The sequence below is a fragment of the Podarcis cretensis genome, assembly GCF_951804945.1.
Source record: "Podarcis cretensis genome assembly, chromosome: 13".
Taxonomy (NCBI): Eukaryota; Metazoa; Chordata; class Lepidosauria; order Squamata; family Lacertidae; genus Podarcis; species Podarcis cretensis.
Window position 1 is genome coordinate 12,352,660 of NC_137182.1, and position 17,255 is coordinate 12,369,914.

Consider the following 17,255-nt stretch of genomic DNA (forward strand, 5'->3'; position numbering starts at 1 on the left):
TACCATTATAGCTCCGTGGTTTCCAGTGCGCCCTCCCTCTCCTGGCCCGAACGCGCTCCCGGAAGCCGGGCAGGGCCTATCCACCCACAGGTATAGCTCTATGGTTTCCACTGCGCCCGCCTTCCCGCCCTCTTAGCGGCAAGCTTCCGCTTCCGGGTTTTTCCGGTAGGGGGGGTCTCCGCCGTGGCCAGGATGAGCGGAGCAGGGAAAACCCGGGAGGGAGCTGCAGGTAAGGCAGTGCAGGTGGGGAGAACGTGGGGAATCGAGGGGAAGGCGGAGGGGGTGGGGAGAGAACGTGCGCGCGCGTCGCCGCCTCTAGGCCGCGGCTCGGGCCTTCCCTCCTCCCTCCGGGCCTTTGCGTTGCTAGGCAACGGCCGGGCCTCTCGCCGCAGGCCTCCCTCGCCCGCCGAGTCCGGATCCGGGCCTCTTCTGGCGGTGGGTCCGGAGACCTGTTACCTGCTTCTTGCCTTCCTTCAGGCGCCAATTCTCCCGTTTTCTGGAAGGCCGCAGAGGCTGCGTGGCGATTACTATCATTATTATTATTATTATTATTATTATTATTATTATTATTAATTGCATTTGTATACCGTCCTTCATCTGAGGGCCGCGGGGCGCCTTACCAACTAATAATAATGATAAGTAAATAAATAGAACAACAACAACAAAGGAAATCGAAATACTGTATGTAACAAAGGAACAAAAGCAAACCCTCCTTTAATCAACCAAAGGCCTGGTTATGAGGAGGAGGTTGTCAGACCTCCGGGTATAGGGCGGTATATAAAGTCAATAAACAAATAAACAGGGACATTTTCACCCGGCGCCTAAAGATGTACGATGACGACATCAGGTAAGCCTACACAGAGAGAGTGTCCCGCAAAAGGGGAGCTGCCGCTGAAAAGGCCCCGTTCTCATGTTGCCGCTCTCCTTATCTCTTAAGGAAAGGGGTTGCACAGAGAAGGGCCTCAGATGGTGATCATAAAAATAAAAAAATAATAATTTATTATTTGTACCCCGCCCATCTGGCTGGGTTTCCCCAGCCATTCTGGGCGGCTTCCACAAAGACTGAAAATACAGTAAGATGTCACACATTAAAAGCTTCCCTGAACAGGGCTGCCTTAAGATGTCTTCTGAATGACAGGTAGTTGTTTTTCTCTTTGACATCTGGTGGGAGGGCATTCCACAGGACGGGTGCCACTACCAAGAAGGCCCTCTGCCTGGTTCCCTGTAGCTTTGCTTCTTGCAGTGAGGGAACTGCCAGAAGGCCCTCGGCGCTGGACCTCAGCGTCCGGGCAGAATGATGGGGGTGGAGACGCTCCTTCAGGTATACTGATCATCGCAGGATCTGGGTCTGTTCATGTGATGCTGGAGCAGGCCCTTGGGATGAGCTGAACCAAGAATGGAAGCCCTCGGTCCTCTCTCTGTGTGTTTATTATTAGTTGGGGGCAACCCAAAGCAACTTGCCAACAAAGAAACAGAAAAACTCACATCGACACATTAAAACTGGGGGGGGGGGGCGGGGGGGAATGCATCAATACATGTTTGTTCACCGCCACCTTTTCTTCCTATATGAACACGGCCATATACTGAGCATCCCTCCTATTCTTTCCCATTGCAGTTCTTCCCAAGTTGCTGTCATTGGCAATAGAAGGGCCTGCTTTCTGCACTCTTGATGGAATGGCCTTAAATGCCATTTTTATTTCTCTCCCCATCTCAATCCTCCTTTTTCTTTAATAATAATAATAATAATAATAATAATAATTTATTATTTATACCCCGCCCATCTGGCTGAGTTTCCCCAGCCACTCTGGGCGGCTCCCAATCAAGTGTTAAAAACAGTACAGCGTTAAATATTAAAAACTTCCCTGAACAGGGCTGCCTTCAGATGTCTTCTAAATGTCAGGTAGTTGTTTCCCTCTTTGACATCTGATGGGAGGGCGTTCCACAGGGCGGGTGCCACTACCGAGAAGGCCCTCTGTCTGGTTCCCTGTAACCTCACTTCTTGCAATGAGGGAACCGCCAGAAGGCCCTCGGCGCTGGATCTCAGTGTCCGGGCTGAACGATGGGGATGGAGACTCTCCTTCAGGTATACAGGACTGAGGCCGTTTAGGGCTTTAAAGGTCAGCACCAACACTGTGAATCATGCTCGGAAACGTACTGGGAGCCAATGCAGATCTCTCAGAACCGGTGTTATGAGGTCCCGGTGGCCACTCCCAGTCACCAGTCTAGCTGCCGCATTCTGGATTAATTGCAGTTTCCGGGTCACCTTCAAAGGTAGCCCCACGTAGAGCGCGTTGATTCACACTGCTGCTTTCTGTTTCCAAAGGAGCTGGAGAAGGAGCAGCTGCCATCCTGCTACGTTACCTCCAGGAGCAGAACCGGCCTCACAGTGCTCAGGATGCCTTTGGCAACTTACAACGAGAGCATGGCCTGGGCAAGACGGTGAGAGACGATCTTAGAGGGGAAGGTGTGGGAGCTGCATCATCCACCTTTAGCGCAAAATAGACATGTGCAACATCTTTCAAAAGCTAAGCACACTCTGTATAGCTTTCAAAGGCCCCAAATTATATTGGGTATTCCTAGTTTGATATTGTTAAGCAAATCTGACAAATATTTTGTACTTCACAATGCTGGACATTCAGTGGTAACTGACTGACTGAGATATATACTTGTTTCTCTATACAAGTTATAAATTCAGCTAAGCTTTTTCTGCTTACAGCAGCAGTTTCTCAACATATTATATACAGTGTAGTGACGTTGCAGCATGGGCAGCTGGCTGTAGAAAATCTCACACTGTGCTTCCTAGCATATTGGGCTCTACAGCTCTTCCCACTTCTACAGCTTACTGATTTTTCCCTAGTTACTAGTAGATAGCGATGTGAGTTGTCAAGTACTGTATCATGCTGGACTTTAGAATTCATGTTTAGTAAGTCTCCTTTGATGTGCAAGTATCTTGTGGGAAGGGGAGTCCTCAAAGGTTTAATTTTCAGTTTTTGTTGCTTGACAAAGATACTTAGATGCATATACAGAAGATCAGTCTGTCCACTTCACAGATATCTTGTGAATATTATTATTTTTTTCTCAATCCATTCCTTCTCTTGTTTCTTAAGGCTGTAGTGAAGGCACTAGAACAGTTGGCTCAACAAGGGAAGATCAAAGAGAAAGTGTACGGAAAGCAAAAAATTTATTTTCCGGATCAGGTAAGGGAAATGCCCTTCAAGTTCTATGGGAAGTAAATATTTGCTCACACCAGTAACTGAAGCAAACTATTAAAAAGATTTTCAATGACAACTGTGTAGGAAACTCAAATTCCATGAGTGAAATGTAATTGCTGGACAGGGAAGTAGAGTTTGTGACACGGTAGCAATTTTATCCTCTATCCCATTGGTCTTATTATGTTAATAACCCTCACGTCTTTGGTCATGCAGGATCGCTTTGGTAGTGTGAATGACTCAGAGCTCAAAGGCCTGGACAATGAGATTTCGGAACTGTCTTGCAAAGTACAGACCCTCCAACAGAACTGTCGTCATATGGAGTCAGGTGTGTTCAGGCAGGTTCAGTCCGTCTGCTGTGCTATCCTTTGCTGAGTGAGTGCATGTGCGATTGAGCACTTGAACAGTATGGAGTCTTTGTGAAATGTTTGTATCTGAGCCATAGTACACAGAATGCCTAGAGTCCTTCCCACTGACCGATGACATCTCAGATGTTGTAACTAGCAATTCCATTCCAGAACTCAAAGAACTGAAGGGCTCAATGACAACCCCAGAGATGGTTAAGGAGATTGAAGAGTTAAAAAAAGATTGTGCCAATTATACAGAGAAACTGGAGCGAATTAAATCTGCTGCCAATCATGTGACTCCTGAGGAGAAAGAAAAGGTAATGGAGCTGCCAAGGGAGAGGCCAATAGTGGAGACTGGCACGGTCCAGACAGGTATAGTTCTTCCTGGGTGCCCTGCCAATCTCTGCCAGCCATACGCAGGGCCCCTAGCGCTGCTTAATTTTCAGCTAGCCTCAAACACCAAAGGATGGGAGAACTCCAAAATGCATACTGTTATCTCTCTCTCTATCTCTCTCTCTCTCTCTCTCTCTTCCTGGGATCTGGGCAGTCCCAGCACTCATCCTGTACCTACAGCATTCAAATGGGGATAAATGATGATTTGTGTGGAGTTGTCTGGCATTTAATCAAATCAAGACAACCAGTGAGCACATGTTCTCAGGAGCCTTTTAGCTGTGGGGCTTGTTTAGAATTTCACCAAAGCAATTTTTGTACTGTGGGTGTCCTTACTCACAAGGTGAACAGTCCCCTCTGTAAAAGCACAGCTGCCTGCCATTTCTGGTATTCTTTCCCACACAGAAAGCTTGTGCACACACTGTCCAACACAATTGTTGTGGTTTTGGTTCTCACATCATAGCCAGCTGCGTTACTGGCCATTCTGTTGGGGACTGAGTGTAAGAATTGTTTTCCTTTTGCTTGTTGCAGGTATACAATGAAAAGAAGTTGTATTGCAGGGAATGGCGTCGCCGGAAGAGAATGGTAAGGCAACTTGTCTTTCATATAGGATGAAAAGAATAAGTGTTGCGCACAGCCCCAAGGGCAATTTTTAAAATACTATTGTTTAGATCAGAGGTACTACCCCTCCCTTAACATGTCATGTTGGAGTAGTGTGCCCACCTTTGGTCCCCACCCTTTACTCAGCTCTTACCTGTGGCTCTTAGAAGATGTCAGCGTGCGACAGTGGCCACATGCCAGGAATGGCTTCAACTGGCCGGCTAAAACAGGCGAGAGTGATCAATTGGTCTCAAACCCTGTGTGAGTTAGGGACTTCCCCTGCATGAAAAGACAGGTTCCGGTGGATTGAGTGGACAAAACCAATACAGTGGACGCTCGGGTTGCGAACGTGATCCGTGCAGGAGGCACATTCGCAACCCGCAGCGTTCGCAACCCGCAGCGCCGCATCTGCGCACATGCGGGTTGCGATTCAGCGCTTTGCTGCTGATGCAGAAGTTTCACTTCATCCCCAGAGGTGTACTCCATTGTCCCTCTCTTGAGAGACAGATGCCAACAATTGTTTAGTTCTGTAACTTCATCTATCCAGACGTGCATAGAAAATGCTATACACATGTGATAGGTGCTACGCAAGTCTGGAAAAACAAAAAAGCAAGGGCATGCAATGTTCAAATGCAGATCCACTTTATTGCCCAGTTTAATCAGGTTGCAAGTTTGGAGGGAGAAGTTTCCAGGTGCCCTTTGCAGAGATCGGAACCCCAGAAGTAATGAGAGATGTCTCTTAATTGAAAGATTTCATCAGTTTCTCCTTTGCAAGTTTGCCTGTTTGATTCTGTTTGTTGGTCCTGATGAGTTCAATGGGATTGCAGGCTGAACATTCTCAAAAATTCTAGCTCATTATGTTTGATGTTCCTGGGATTGTGCTTTCTGTTGAATGCTTGCTAATCTGTGGTGGGAGCTATGAGGCGCTGTGGTTTGCATGTCATTTTGCACCATGTCTTCCTTGCCGAGGATCTTGCCCACACACTTGAATAGTTATTTGCTTATGAAAACTATTTTCTTGTTTGTTTCCTTATAACTCCTTTGAGGTTTGTAGCTGAGCACTATACCAGACAGTCCAATTGGCTCTTTTGTATTTTGAGCTAAATCTTAATTCTAGGTTTAGTCACTGTAGTCTGCTGAACATAACAACAGGTTCTGGTTTTTAAAGAGAGAATGCCCAGGAATTTCTAGTTTCAAGATGGATATGAGGTTTAGACCTTCTGTATTTCTCATTGGCTCAGCATTATAATACTAAGCTAAACCATGATCCTGCAAGTGTGCTGATGCACGTTTAGAAAATCACAACTGATTTGACCCTTCCCTGCTCCTTCCAGGAGCAAAACCATTGTTTGGATCAGCATTACTTCTGAATCTGGTCTCCAGAATGGTAAGTCAGTCAGGATCATACAGTGGTGCCCCGCAAGACGAACGCCTCGCAAGACGGAAAACCCGCTAGACGAAAGGGTTTTCCGTTTTGGAGGCGCTTCGCTAAACGAATTTCTCTATGGGCTTGCTTCGCAAGACGAAAAAATCTTGCGAGTTCCCGCGGGTTTTTTCCGCTTCCCCCCCCCCTTTCCTAAGCCGCTAAGCGTTCCGCTGATAAGCCGCCTCTCAGCTGATCGCTAAAAGCCGCTAGACCGCTAATAGCGCTAATCCGCTAAGCCGTCAATGGGCTTGCTTCGCAAGACGAAAAAACCGCTAGACGAAGAGAATCGCGGAACGGATTAATTTCGTCTTGCGAGGCACCACTGTACCTAGAGATGGGAAGGCCTAGAAAAACGCCAGAAAAATTGGGGGAAAACAAGATTCCCCCCCCCTTTTTCCCCCAAAGGTTTTTTTTTCTGGAAAAATTGGGGGGGCAGTTTGATATATTTTGAATATTTCACACACTCCCCCCCCCCCATTTTTTCTGCGTTTTTTCCAGGCCTTCCCATCTTTAATCATACCAGACTGTTGTATTCTGAGGAGGGTGTTCTTCAAGAGGTTGAGAAATACGGAATAGCTTGCTGCCATTGTTCCTCCCAGCTACAACCTGTAAACTTAGCCGTGGCTCCTGAAATATTTAGGCTCATCCCTTTTTTTGGTCATTTTTGTCTGTACCATCAAGAGGGCTTGTTTCTGTCTACCAGCACTGTGGTATAATTCTGTCTTGGTTGAAGGGCCAAGTAGCCAAGTGTGTGCTTTGACTCTCTCAACAGGCAACAGAGCTACTTGACGCGATCCTGGAAGGCTACCCCAAAAGCAAGAAGCAATTCTTTGTGAGTAGAAACCCAACCCATCTGCCACTGAATGACATGGCCTCATAACAGTGGGTTGAGCAGGCTGTTCTCGGCGAGCTCCCATAATGCAATAGTCCAACTACTGCAGAGAGGTGGGATATAGGATGCTTCTGTTTTCCTGCCCTGCATCTTAAGGAGTCTGTGTTGTCCTTTGTGCAGGAGGAAGTTGGCATTGAGACAGATGAAGATTTCAATGTTACTTTACCCACCGTCTGAACCCAAGGGCTTCCCTGTTTTATGAAACTGTCACCTACTTAGCACTCAAGTTTCAGTCCTACATATTCCACATTGCTGTATATTTTTGAAACTACGTTTGCGTTGGATGGAGATAAGCAGACCCTGCCTACTGCACTATTATTTCTTGGTTCCGGCACCTCTCCCCTGGCATGTCAGGCTAATTGCCATTTTGTTCTTAAACCTGTTAGTCTCACTACACAGGACTGCTGATAAGCACTTGAGAAAATTGTCTGGGGGTGGGGTGCGGGACACAAAATAAAATACTTGAATTAACTCTGAAGGCTGTATCATTTTTCTCTGTTTGTAACCAGCCTGCATTCTGTATAGATGGTGTGTTGTGCATATTAAACCCACCCAGCTTCTTTGCGTTCTGCATTTAATGCTTCTTCTGTCTGCTTTGGGGAACTTGTCTTTCGTCTAGACTATTTATGCATTGGGAAGGGTGGCTGAATATATATTAAAAAATTGGCTTAGCCATAGACATATGTGGTCAACATACCTCAGGAAGGTTCCTTTGAGATTTTAACCATACAGTGGTGCCTCGCAAGATGAAATTAATTCGTTCCACGAGTTTTTTCGTCTTGCGATTTTTTCGTCTTGCGAAGCACGGACTTTGGAAAAGCTTCAAAAATCACCAGTCTTCAAAAACCTCAAAAAAGGCTACCACACTGCGTGCTATGAGTTGCTCCTCGAAGTGAATGCATGGTTTTAAGAAAAAGGAAACAAACTTGCAAGACGTTTTCGTCTTGCGAAGCAAGCCCATAGGGAAATCCGTCTTGCGAAGCAACTCAAAAAACGAAAAACTCTTTCGTTTTGTGAGTTTTTCGTCTTACGAGGCATTCGTCTTGCGAGGTACCACTGTAGAAATATTTTTTCAGAGCAGTATTTGTTTGTTTGCTTAAAACAGGGGTCAGCAAGGCTTACCAGCCATGGGCCAGATCATTCCCGTGGAGATTGTCCATGGGTCGGACCAGGGCAGCGCTACGCCAGAAATCGCATCTGCGCATGTCCACGGCGCTGGAAATCACTTCTGTGCATGCCCAGATGTCGAAAACCGCGCCTGCACAGATGCAATTTTCAGCGTCTGGGCATGCACAGAAGTGATTTCTGGTATCTGTTTGTGCACAGATGTGATTTCCAGCACTGCTTGCGAGTCCCTGCGCTGTGCTGGTGATTCACTGAGTGGGCAGGGGATTCACTGAGTAGGCAGCTCGGTTCGGGGGCGGCTCGTGGGCTGGTAAAATGATCTTCATGGGCCGGATCCGACCCATGGGCTGCACGTTGCCGACCCCTGACTTAAAAGGCTGGTGTGTTTTTAGCCTAAGATATAGCCTGACTTGCGCAAGTAACACTTGGGGGTCTAGATGATTGCTCCAACTCTCACCGAGAAGAGATAAATGCCGGAATAACTTGAGTGCTGGAAGGTATTCAGAGATGGATGTGTAAGTGTGTTGGAGAAGCCGGTTTCTAAAATTTAGCTTTGGCTATGCGTGGCTGAAAACAAACAGGCAAGCACACCCCAGTCATTCAAACACTTAGCAAAATTTATTAGAATTGCTTGTCATGATATAAAAAAATAGTTTTCATTTTCACAAGTGAGGTCTGTCTAAGCGAGTCCTTATCCACCAGCCAGCAGCAGATCTAGAAAGTGGTGCTTATAAAAGGACAGGGGACCCTCCTTCTTTGTAGCTACAGAACAGAAAGCAGAAGCTGCAGAGGAGGGTTGGCTTAGGCTCACTTTTGCTGCATTTTTAGAAACTGTGGGGCTCCGAGGGGCTGAAAAGGCTTCCCCTGCCATGTAAGCCTTGTCAGCCTCTCTCAATCTGTAGTACTGAAGGCAAACGGTATTGTGATCCGGACAAACAATTACAGTAGCTGGAATTGGAGAGCAAGGCTTCAGTGTTAGCATGGCTTATTGCCCTTCTGCACCGCAAGCAGAATACATCATGTATGCAAAACACACCCATTTATTGCATAACTTGTTCAGGTCACAGCCCTTAGTAGCCCAGACTAAACGCTGGGCTAAGGCATCTGGGTGTGTAAATTGGGCGTCTGAATAAAACACAATAGAGAGGGGGCTCTGTTTTAAAGTGTCCACACCAAGTTAATGCCACTTAGCCCAAAGCCTTATGTGTACTGAGAATTTAAGAGCGTCTGCTCTTGATTTGAGGTGAAGCGAAGGCTGGAAGAGAGCTTGAGTCCCGGTACTTGCGTACCCTTAGGAAAGGAACTTTGCTCACAATCAAACCCTAGGACTGTGCGTTGTAGATGGGTTTTTATCAGACAAGCTAGGTCAACATGAAGAACACATCAGGGCCAAGGCTTGAAAGAGCGAGACCGCAGCGACTGATCCTCATGAACAGACAGCTAATTTCTTTCCTGCTCACATAAGGAGGCCGAGAGAAGGGTTTCAGAGGTCAATACAATCAAATAGCCCTCCAAAAAAGCTTGAAGAGGAAGTACGAGCAGGAATAGCCTCTTGGCTACAGAGCGCCAGGCTACAACACACCCCTCCTGGGGTGCCCAAATGTGGTCAGTAGAGCTGGCTCTTCAGTTGTTGCAGGACGCCAATCACAATGTCCCGTAGGGTCTAGGAGGGGAAAGTCCATAGGAATTCGTAAGAAGCTGGTTCAGGTTAAAGGGTATTCTTTGGTAGGGCTGGGAAGACAGGGGAAACTAGCCTGGATGGGATTAAACCAGAACCTTTAGTTTTCAGGCTCCTGACCCATGGGGATCATCAACCTCTTAACAGGGGGACACCACAGTCTTACCATAAGGACCACCTGAGACATAGTAATAATAATTTATTGTTTATAACCCACCCATCTGGCTGGGTTTCCCCTTATGTCCCTGTTTAATCGCTGAGACCTACGGGAGGAATGCCATTAACTGTGTCTCAAGTGAATGAGGACTGTCGGTATCTATGAAAAATTCAGCATGGCTGATCCAGTAATGTGGAATGCCCTCGCGATGGAGATCAGCCAAGAAACATCACATCTTATTTTTAGATGACTTCCTTGGGTGGGTGGATTTTGTGTGATTGGCAAGTTCCTTCTGATTTTATGTTTGCTGTATGTAGCTTAGACATTTTCTATACGAGTTAGCAGTATATAAATCTTTTTATAAGCAAATGCTACACAACAGTTGGAGGAGGAGCCAGTTGTCAAGTTCCTTAGGATCATCCTGCGTAAAGTGCTGGAAATCAAAGCCTGATGTGGCACTATCCTGAGGATCTGAGGTGGGGCGGGGGAACGCTTGAAAAAGTTGAGCAGTTTTTCAGCATTGAGGAAATATGGACTAGACTTCTAGTAATGGGAGGGGAGATCTTCTATGAATACATACCTGCCTTCACATCTCGACTCCCTTCCAAAAAATTGTGCAAGTTAAAACACTCAGATCTTACTGTTCAAACTAAATTGTGAATTTACCTAGGTAAACGTTAATGTGGGTGCCGAACTGAGATGTTCCGGTCACAGAATTCTTCAGCAAGCAGCGCAGCAGGCAGTAAAGCCAGGGCCAAAATCAGCAGGAGTGGGACACGTTAGGAGCCAAGAGGAAGTTGTGTCCATTGGGACACAACTGTACCACTTCCACAGCACTTTGTCATCTCACTGCTGGGGACCAGGCTGGCATGGGCTACTCTTGACAGTCCTGAGTCTCAAGAGCTGAATTTATTCAATTTTCAGATACACAGCTGAAACCACTTGGTCACTAAATAAACCAATTATCAGACACCGGGAGAGGAGAGGCAGATGGACTAGGAGCTGCCATAGCTGGGGACACTGAGGTCCTTGAGATCAGAGACCCGTTGTCTCCTGAGTCAGAATGGGGCAGAGCATGCTATAGGCTGGCCAGCAGCCCTCATCTTTTTGAGTCCAGTGATGGACAAACAGCTCCCACGTAGGCTGAAAGCGTTATTCATACTTTTCCAGAAGGCCATTTTTTTCTGATTTTGCCCCTACATTCTAGTGGAAGGGGCTAACCCTTTGCTCCCTGCTCTAGTGCCCTGCTGACTTGGGAGTATTTGCATAATTAAGGTACTGTGGAAGATAAGGAAACCATTTCTCTCCTATCAAGAGTTCAATCTACCCAGTTCCAGCTGTACAAAGAGAGGAACGCCATAGGCTACTGAGTGGTACTTAGCAACAGCAGGAGGAGTTAAGGAAACCCATCTCATGACCCCTTGATCGATTCAATTTCCACCTGCTTGCCTCTGAGCAGGAGGCAGCACGGACTCCAAAGAGGTTAGCATGAGCAAAACAAGCACGTATTTGCTGCACGAAACAGCTAGCCACATGCTCTCAAACTGCGGAATTACCTGTGGCTTGCAGTGCTCTTCTATCCAGCTGAAGACACATGCCGAGAGCTCCTGAAAGCTTGTCACGGAGATGGAGGCGTTGAAGGACTGGAACAAGGAATCCATGATACCCTGGAAAACGTTGAACTTCACCTGGTCGGAGACCTGGTTCTTCCCTTCGTTAGGATTGTCCTGGTGAGCTTTGACAATCTGTTCGTAGTTTCTGAAATGCATAAATGTGGGCTTAGGAGAAGTAGGCTGGGCTGGAAAGACATGGAGGGCTTATCTGAACTATGGGATGTTTTATAGCAGTTGTTGCAGCTCAAAGCTCAAAGAAACAGGATAGAATTGACTGCTCACAATTAAGGAGTTCACTTCTGTCCCTTATAAATATTGTGGGAACAGCTGCTACTGAAGTATGCTGTCTTAATGGCATGGGTACAGTGGTGCCCCGCAAGACGAATGCCTCGCAAGACGGAAAACCCGCTAGACGAAAGGGTTTTCCGTTTTGGAGGTGCTTCGCAAAACGAATTTCCTATGGGCTTGCTTCGCAAGATGAAAATGTCTTGCGAGTTCCTGCGGGGGTTTTTTCCTCCCCCCCCCTTTTCCTAAGCCGCTAAGCCGCTTATCAGCTGATCCGCTAAGCCGCTTAACAGCTGATCCGCTAAGCCGCTTAACAGCTGATCCGCTAAGCCCCTAAGCCGCTAATAGCGCTAAGCCGCTAATGGGCTTGCTTCGCAAGACGAAAAAACCGCAAGACGAAGAGACTCGCAGAACGGATTCTTTTCGTCTTGCGAGGCACCACTGTACATTAACAGAGGGTCTTACATTTTCATGATTTTCAAGGCCATTACATCTTTCCGGAGCGTGGAGACCTCTTCCTCCTGCTTCTTCTTTTCCTTGTGCAAGAACTGGATATAATCAATGGCTGAGGAGCAAAGACACCAGCGGGTTAAAACGCAACCACGAGGGGGCTTCTCAAAACATAACCAGAACCTGTGGGCTATTCTGCCCTGTTAACTCAGGAAAGTTGCAGTCTCTCTTCTCCCCCTAGGAGGAAGACAAGGAAGCTAGGCTCCCTTTAGGCAATAGTGCTAGTTAGACACATCTATTCAGAGTTTCATAATCTGAAAAGGAGAGAGAGCGAGCAGAGGATGAAACTGGTTTCCAGACTAGTGGGAGCTTGGCAAGAAATAAGACAGAAGATAATAAGAAATTAAGATGCACAATGCAAATGGAAGGAAGACTGAAAGCCAAATACACCCAAGCAGTTCCTCAACTCACTTTTCTGCAACACAATTGCCTTGCTTAATTTCCCTGAGCCTATGGAGAAATCCTGCTGCTGGCAGGTAGGTACAATCGACTGCAAATCGTCGTAGCCTTTCTGTAGGAGAGAGGGAGAGCGGTGTTAAAACTGCAAGGCTGCCCGCCCCCCCCCCCCAATGATTAGCTAAGTCAGCACACCTCCAGCCGCCATTTCTTGTCTCCCTTTCTGGGCCGCTCCAGGGGAGGAGCAGTGCAAATGTGCTATACCAGCGGGACATAAAGGGGTGTTGAGCATGGATGGATGTGTAGGTCACCCCACTTTCTGACCTTGATGGCATCCCTCCGCTTCTGCTCAGCCTGCGTGTGGGCACGACGGCGGCGATCTTTGTAGATTTCTTTGTAGGCTTCCTGCTGGTAGTCAGAGTCTTCATCATCTGCAGCAGGAAAACAGGCCTTGTCAGCTAAGGGGCAAGGCAGCAGGAAGGGGCCTAAGGGAAGCGGGGGAGGGCACCCAGCAGCTTCCTCACCGCAAGATTTCATCAGGCTCAAGTTGCGACGAGAAAACTGCAGGGTATATTGGAGGAATCGCCATTTGTAGGCTGTGAAAGCGCAAGCCAGCCTCGGATCCCTTTTCTGGGAATTAAAAGGGAATACACCCCTGCTAGGGGGCTTCCTTTTCTCTGCATTTTCACACTTCCATGGGCCAGTGAGGAGGAGGGATGGGACGTTAACACCTTGCAAAAAAGCCAGGGATTAGCCGAGAATTTGGCTATGTCAAACTAGGAGTGCAGTTTCCAAAAGTCATTACCAACCAGCTGATGTCCCATTTGGTAGTCCTTTAATACCTCTCTTCTTCCCTTCCATGGCACTCCCTTCAATTGGAATACTTAAGACACTGCCTCCCAGCTGCCCAGGAATAATGCAGGGGTACAGGTGAGAGGCACAGTTCGCTTCACAGTTGGGAGACGAGTGACTGTTCCATTGACAGAGAAGCCAGTGGGCTGTACCTGTGTTGGGTACTGAAGAAGCACTGGTGGAGCCGATGCTGTTTGCTCTTGATACAATGCTCCCTTTCCTCCTGCTTTCCACAAAGAGTGCTGAAAGAGAAACACCACCAAAGTAGACCTGACAAGAGTGCACCCTCCACATAATTTTACTCCTTAATACCCTCTATCCACCCTACTGCGTATGCAGTTAGGGGGATAAAAGGGTTCGGGTCCTCCCTCTTTGATGGCACACTTTCATGTGAAGCAGGGATTCACTGGTTGCAATTGGGCAACCGGGAGCTAAGCTACATTAACTGAATGCAGTGGTGTGATCCGTCATATATATCTCTGGTAAGTGTATATATGGCACAAAGGGCCCACAAACGAGGTCACCATAACTGCCTGCCTCCCTCGCAATTGTCCCTTCGTGCTTCCAGCTCAAAGATGAGGCATCGTCCCCCTCCCACGCTAAGAATATGGGGCACACAAATTCACACAACCCTTCCGTTCCCAGCTGAACGCTTCCGAAGGGGAAACACAGGACACCTTGTCCTTCCCAAATCCTGTGCGTGTCTGAGGAGGGGAGGGGAAGAGTCAGTGGCAACCACAAACTATGGCTAGCCAAAATTTGTGGATCCAGAGCCCAGCTGAAATGTGTAGCCCCAAAACACGAATCCACCAAACAAGGGAATAGCTCCTGTTAAAACACAAGGGCCCAGGGAGAAGAAGGGGAAGCAGCTAAGGATATTTAGCAAGACGCTAAGCAATCCAAGAAGTCATGAGAAAGAGGGGCTACCAAACACTTACCAGGATCCAGCCCGTTGTCGCTAAACGTCGAGTCAACCTGGTTTGTTGTGCCACAAGAAGAGAGGGGGGGGTGGAAATAAGACAACTTTTTATTTAGACACATCCCAATGTCTTACTTGAACTGTGGCTGGTTCTTAAGCATTCTTAAGCATCTGTAAAACTGATACCTCTGTGCTGAGTGCACAAAGAGGAATGTTCAACAAATACGCTGTTATATCAAGTAAAACTAAAACAAAATCATTCCATCGACCCCCATTAAAACATTTTTTTCAAAACCTAATTACTCTCTGTGTTGAAAGATCAAAGTGACGATGCAGGAAGTCAACCTCCTGAAAGCTTGCTTTTGCCCTCATATATTTTATAGCACTGAAGGAAGGAAGCTGAAAGTTACATACTGCAGCCTCTGGATACGAGACAATGAATATTCCTCCCTACCTTCTGGGAGAGAGGGGTAGCTTTGGGAACTATCCCAGAAACAACAGCAGCAGGGCCTAAGAAAGGATCTTGGAGAGTTGTTGCCAGCAAACAACACTAGGTGGGACGGCTCAGTGGTCTAAGGCAGCATTCCTGAAACAGGAGCCTCACAATTTCAGGTCTTTTGGAGCAGAGGTCTCAGTGCTGAGCTTTCCCCACTCCTCTTTCATTCTGGCCCATTTGCAACGCAGCAGAAAACGAGCAATGGGCACTATAATCTCATCTACAACTCCCATCATTCCTGACAGCTGGTCCTGCTAGTTAGGGATGATGGGAGTTGCAGTCCAACATCTAGGAACCCACAGCTGGGAAAGGCTCCATCACCCTGAGCTCAGAGGGAGGGTCAGTTCAGGCTGTCAAAGGGGCAGGAGTAGTTTTGAAAGCCAATCCCATAGCTGTCATCCTTTCCCTTTTCTTGCGAGGAATCCTATTTGGAATAATAATAGTAATAATAATACATTTTATTTATATCCCCGCCCTCCCCAGCCAAGACCAGGCTCAGGGCGGCTAACAACCAATAATAAAAACAGGTTGATTAAAATACAATTTAAAAACAAGATTAAAATGCAACATTAAAACATTAGGAAGCAGCCTCTTCGCAGGAGGAGAAAGGAAAAATAAAGAGGGCGAGAGAATCAAACTAGGAATAAGGGAATTTCCCTTAAAAAAAGGGAAAGGTTTTGACAGCTATGAAACCCCGGGAGAACCAACTGCTGCTTTTTTCTTTTTTTTTTAAGTCTCCTTGGCATCTTTTAATGCAATTAGGAGGGGTTGTTTATCAGCTCCATTAAGCCACGTTTAAACTAAGCCCAGATTTCAGCTGATTTCGTAACCAGAGAAATCCGCCCCAGAGGCGATCAAGCAAGCGCTTTTCTTCCCACTTCTCCCTATTCACTGACCTGGAGGGGGTGGTTTACTTATATACACTGAAAAGGCCCCAGGCCTGCTTCCCAGGGGGGAAGGGGCATTCTTCACATGCTCAGAGACACTCTCTTCAGAGCCTCGCGGGTTCTGCAGGCTGAGCAGGCGACCGGGACCCACCCGCCCCGCCCCGTCCCGTCGACCTGCCCCAGGGCTTGAGCCTCGGTCCCCACCCGCTCGCCTTGCCTTTGCTTCCCCCGCTCTCACTCACTCTGGCCGCCCAGGAGCTCTCCGGAGAAACGCTCGACGGCTCCGCCATCTTTCCAGACCCTCCCCCCCCCCCTCCGCCCCCGGGTCCGGCACAGCGTCACGCGTCATGCCGTGACGTCGCCCAATCAGGGCTGCGGGAGGGCAGTTCTTGGAAGGGAGTGCGCTCGGGTGAGCAGGGGAAAGATTACACACAAACTCTCTCTCTCTCAGACGCCCTGCAGGATTAGGCCAGCCAGCTAGCCGTATTCCGTCCACCTGCACCGCAGACTTCATCATCATCATCATCATCATCAATAAATTTATTGCACTAGCCAAAGGCCAGGACAGATCCCTGCAATCATTTTAAAATGTAATGCACACACACATACACATATCTTCATCATCATCATCATCAATAAATTTATTGCACGAGCCAAAGGCCGCGACAGATCCCTGCAATCATTTTAAAATGTAAGGCACACACACATACACATACCTTCATCATCATCATCATCATCAATAAATTTATTGCACTAGCCAAAGGCCGCGACAGATCCCTGCAATCATTTTAAAATGTAAGGCACACACACATACACATATCTTCATCATCATCATCATCAATAAATTTATTGCACTAGCCAAAGGCCGTGACAGATCCCTGCAATCATTTTAAAATGTAAGGCACACACACGTACACATACTCAGACACCCTGCATTGTAGGTCAGCCAGCCAGCCGTATTCCGTCCACCTGCACTGCAGACTTCATCATCATCATCAATAATCAATAAATCAATAAATTTATTGCACTAGGCAAAGGCCACGACAGATCCCTGCAATAATTTTAAAATGTAAGGCACACACACGTACACATACTCAGACGCCCTGCAGGGTAGGCCAGCCAGCCAGTCATATTCCGTCCACCTGCACTGCAGATTTCATCATCATCATCATCATCAATAAATTTATTGCACTAGCCAAAGGCCACGACAGATCTCTGCAATCATTTTAAAATGTAATTCGAGCAGCTGCTAATAAAAAACAAATGACCATGGACTGCGAGATCATCAATAGCAGGGATACCACTAGCTGAGTTGCAGTTGCAATATCGTTGTTGTTTAGTCGTTTAGTCGTGTCCGACTCTTCGTGACCCCATGGACCAGAGCACGCCAGGCACTCCTGTCTCCACTGCCTCCTGCAGTTTGGTCAAACTCATGTTGGTAGCTTCAAGAACACTGTCCCACCATCTCGTCCT

At 47.3% G+C, this 17,255-nt stretch overlaps 2 protein-coding genes across 2 annotated transcripts; one reads left to right on the plus strand and one right to left on the minus strand.

The window, feature by feature from the left end:
* Window positions 1–95: 95 nt before the first annotated feature.
* On the plus strand, window positions 96–7,428 carry PSMC3IP (PSMC3 interacting protein). The gene is made up of 8 exons (XM_079950095.1): window positions 96–229; window positions 2,324–2,439; window positions 3,108–3,197; window positions 3,426–3,537; window positions 3,728–3,873; window positions 4,478–4,531; window positions 6,745–6,804; window positions 6,985–7,428. Exons 1-8 carry the CDS (start codon window positions 193–195, stop codon window positions 7,039–7,041), a joined length of 672 nt encoding a protein of 223 aa, XP_079806221.1. The 5' UTR covers window positions 96–192; the 3' UTR covers window positions 7,042–7,428.
* Window positions 7,429–8,585: 1,157 nt separating this feature from the next.
* Window positions 8,586–16,132, minus strand: MLX (MAX dimerization protein MLX). Its single transcript, XM_079950071.1, has 8 exons — window positions 16,025–16,132; window positions 14,419–14,455; window positions 13,633–13,722; window positions 12,953–13,059; window positions 12,644–12,743; window positions 12,188–12,287; window positions 11,381–11,582; window positions 8,586–9,652 (listed from the first exon to the last, which is right to left on the minus strand). Exons 1-8 carry the CDS (start codon window positions 16,070–16,072, stop codon window positions 9,596–9,598), a joined length of 741 nt encoding a protein of 246 aa, XP_079806197.1. The 5' UTR covers window positions 16,073–16,132; the 3' UTR covers window positions 8,586–9,595.
* Window positions 16,133–17,255: the final 1,123 nt, after the last annotated feature.

Bases quoted from the DNA above. Each gene is read 5' to 3' on its own strand.
- MLX (XM_079950071.1), bottom strand. From the start codon at position 16,072: ATGGCGGAGCCGTCGAGCGTTTCTCCGGAGAGCTCCTGGGCGGCCAGA. The intron at 12,744-12,952 runs GTCAGAAAGTGG...TCTCTCCTACAG, and splicing joins AGCGGAGGGATGCCATCAAG to AAAGGCTACGACGATTTGCA. The intron at 9,653-11,380 runs GTAATTCCGCAG...TTCCCCTCCTAG, and splicing joins AAGAGCACTGCAAGCCACAG to ACCCTACGGGACATTGTGAT.
- PSMC3IP (XM_079950095.1), top strand. From the start codon at position 193: ATGAGCGGAGCAGGGAAAACCCGGGAGGGAGCTGCAG. The intron at 230-2,323 runs GTAAGGCAGTGC...CTGTTTCCAAAG, and splicing joins AACCCGGGAGGGAGCTGCAG to GAGCTGGAGAAGGAGCAGCT. The intron at 3,198-3,425 runs GTAAGGGAAATG...TTGGTCATGCAG, and splicing joins AAATTTATTTTCCGGATCAG to GATCGCTTTGGTAGTGTGAA.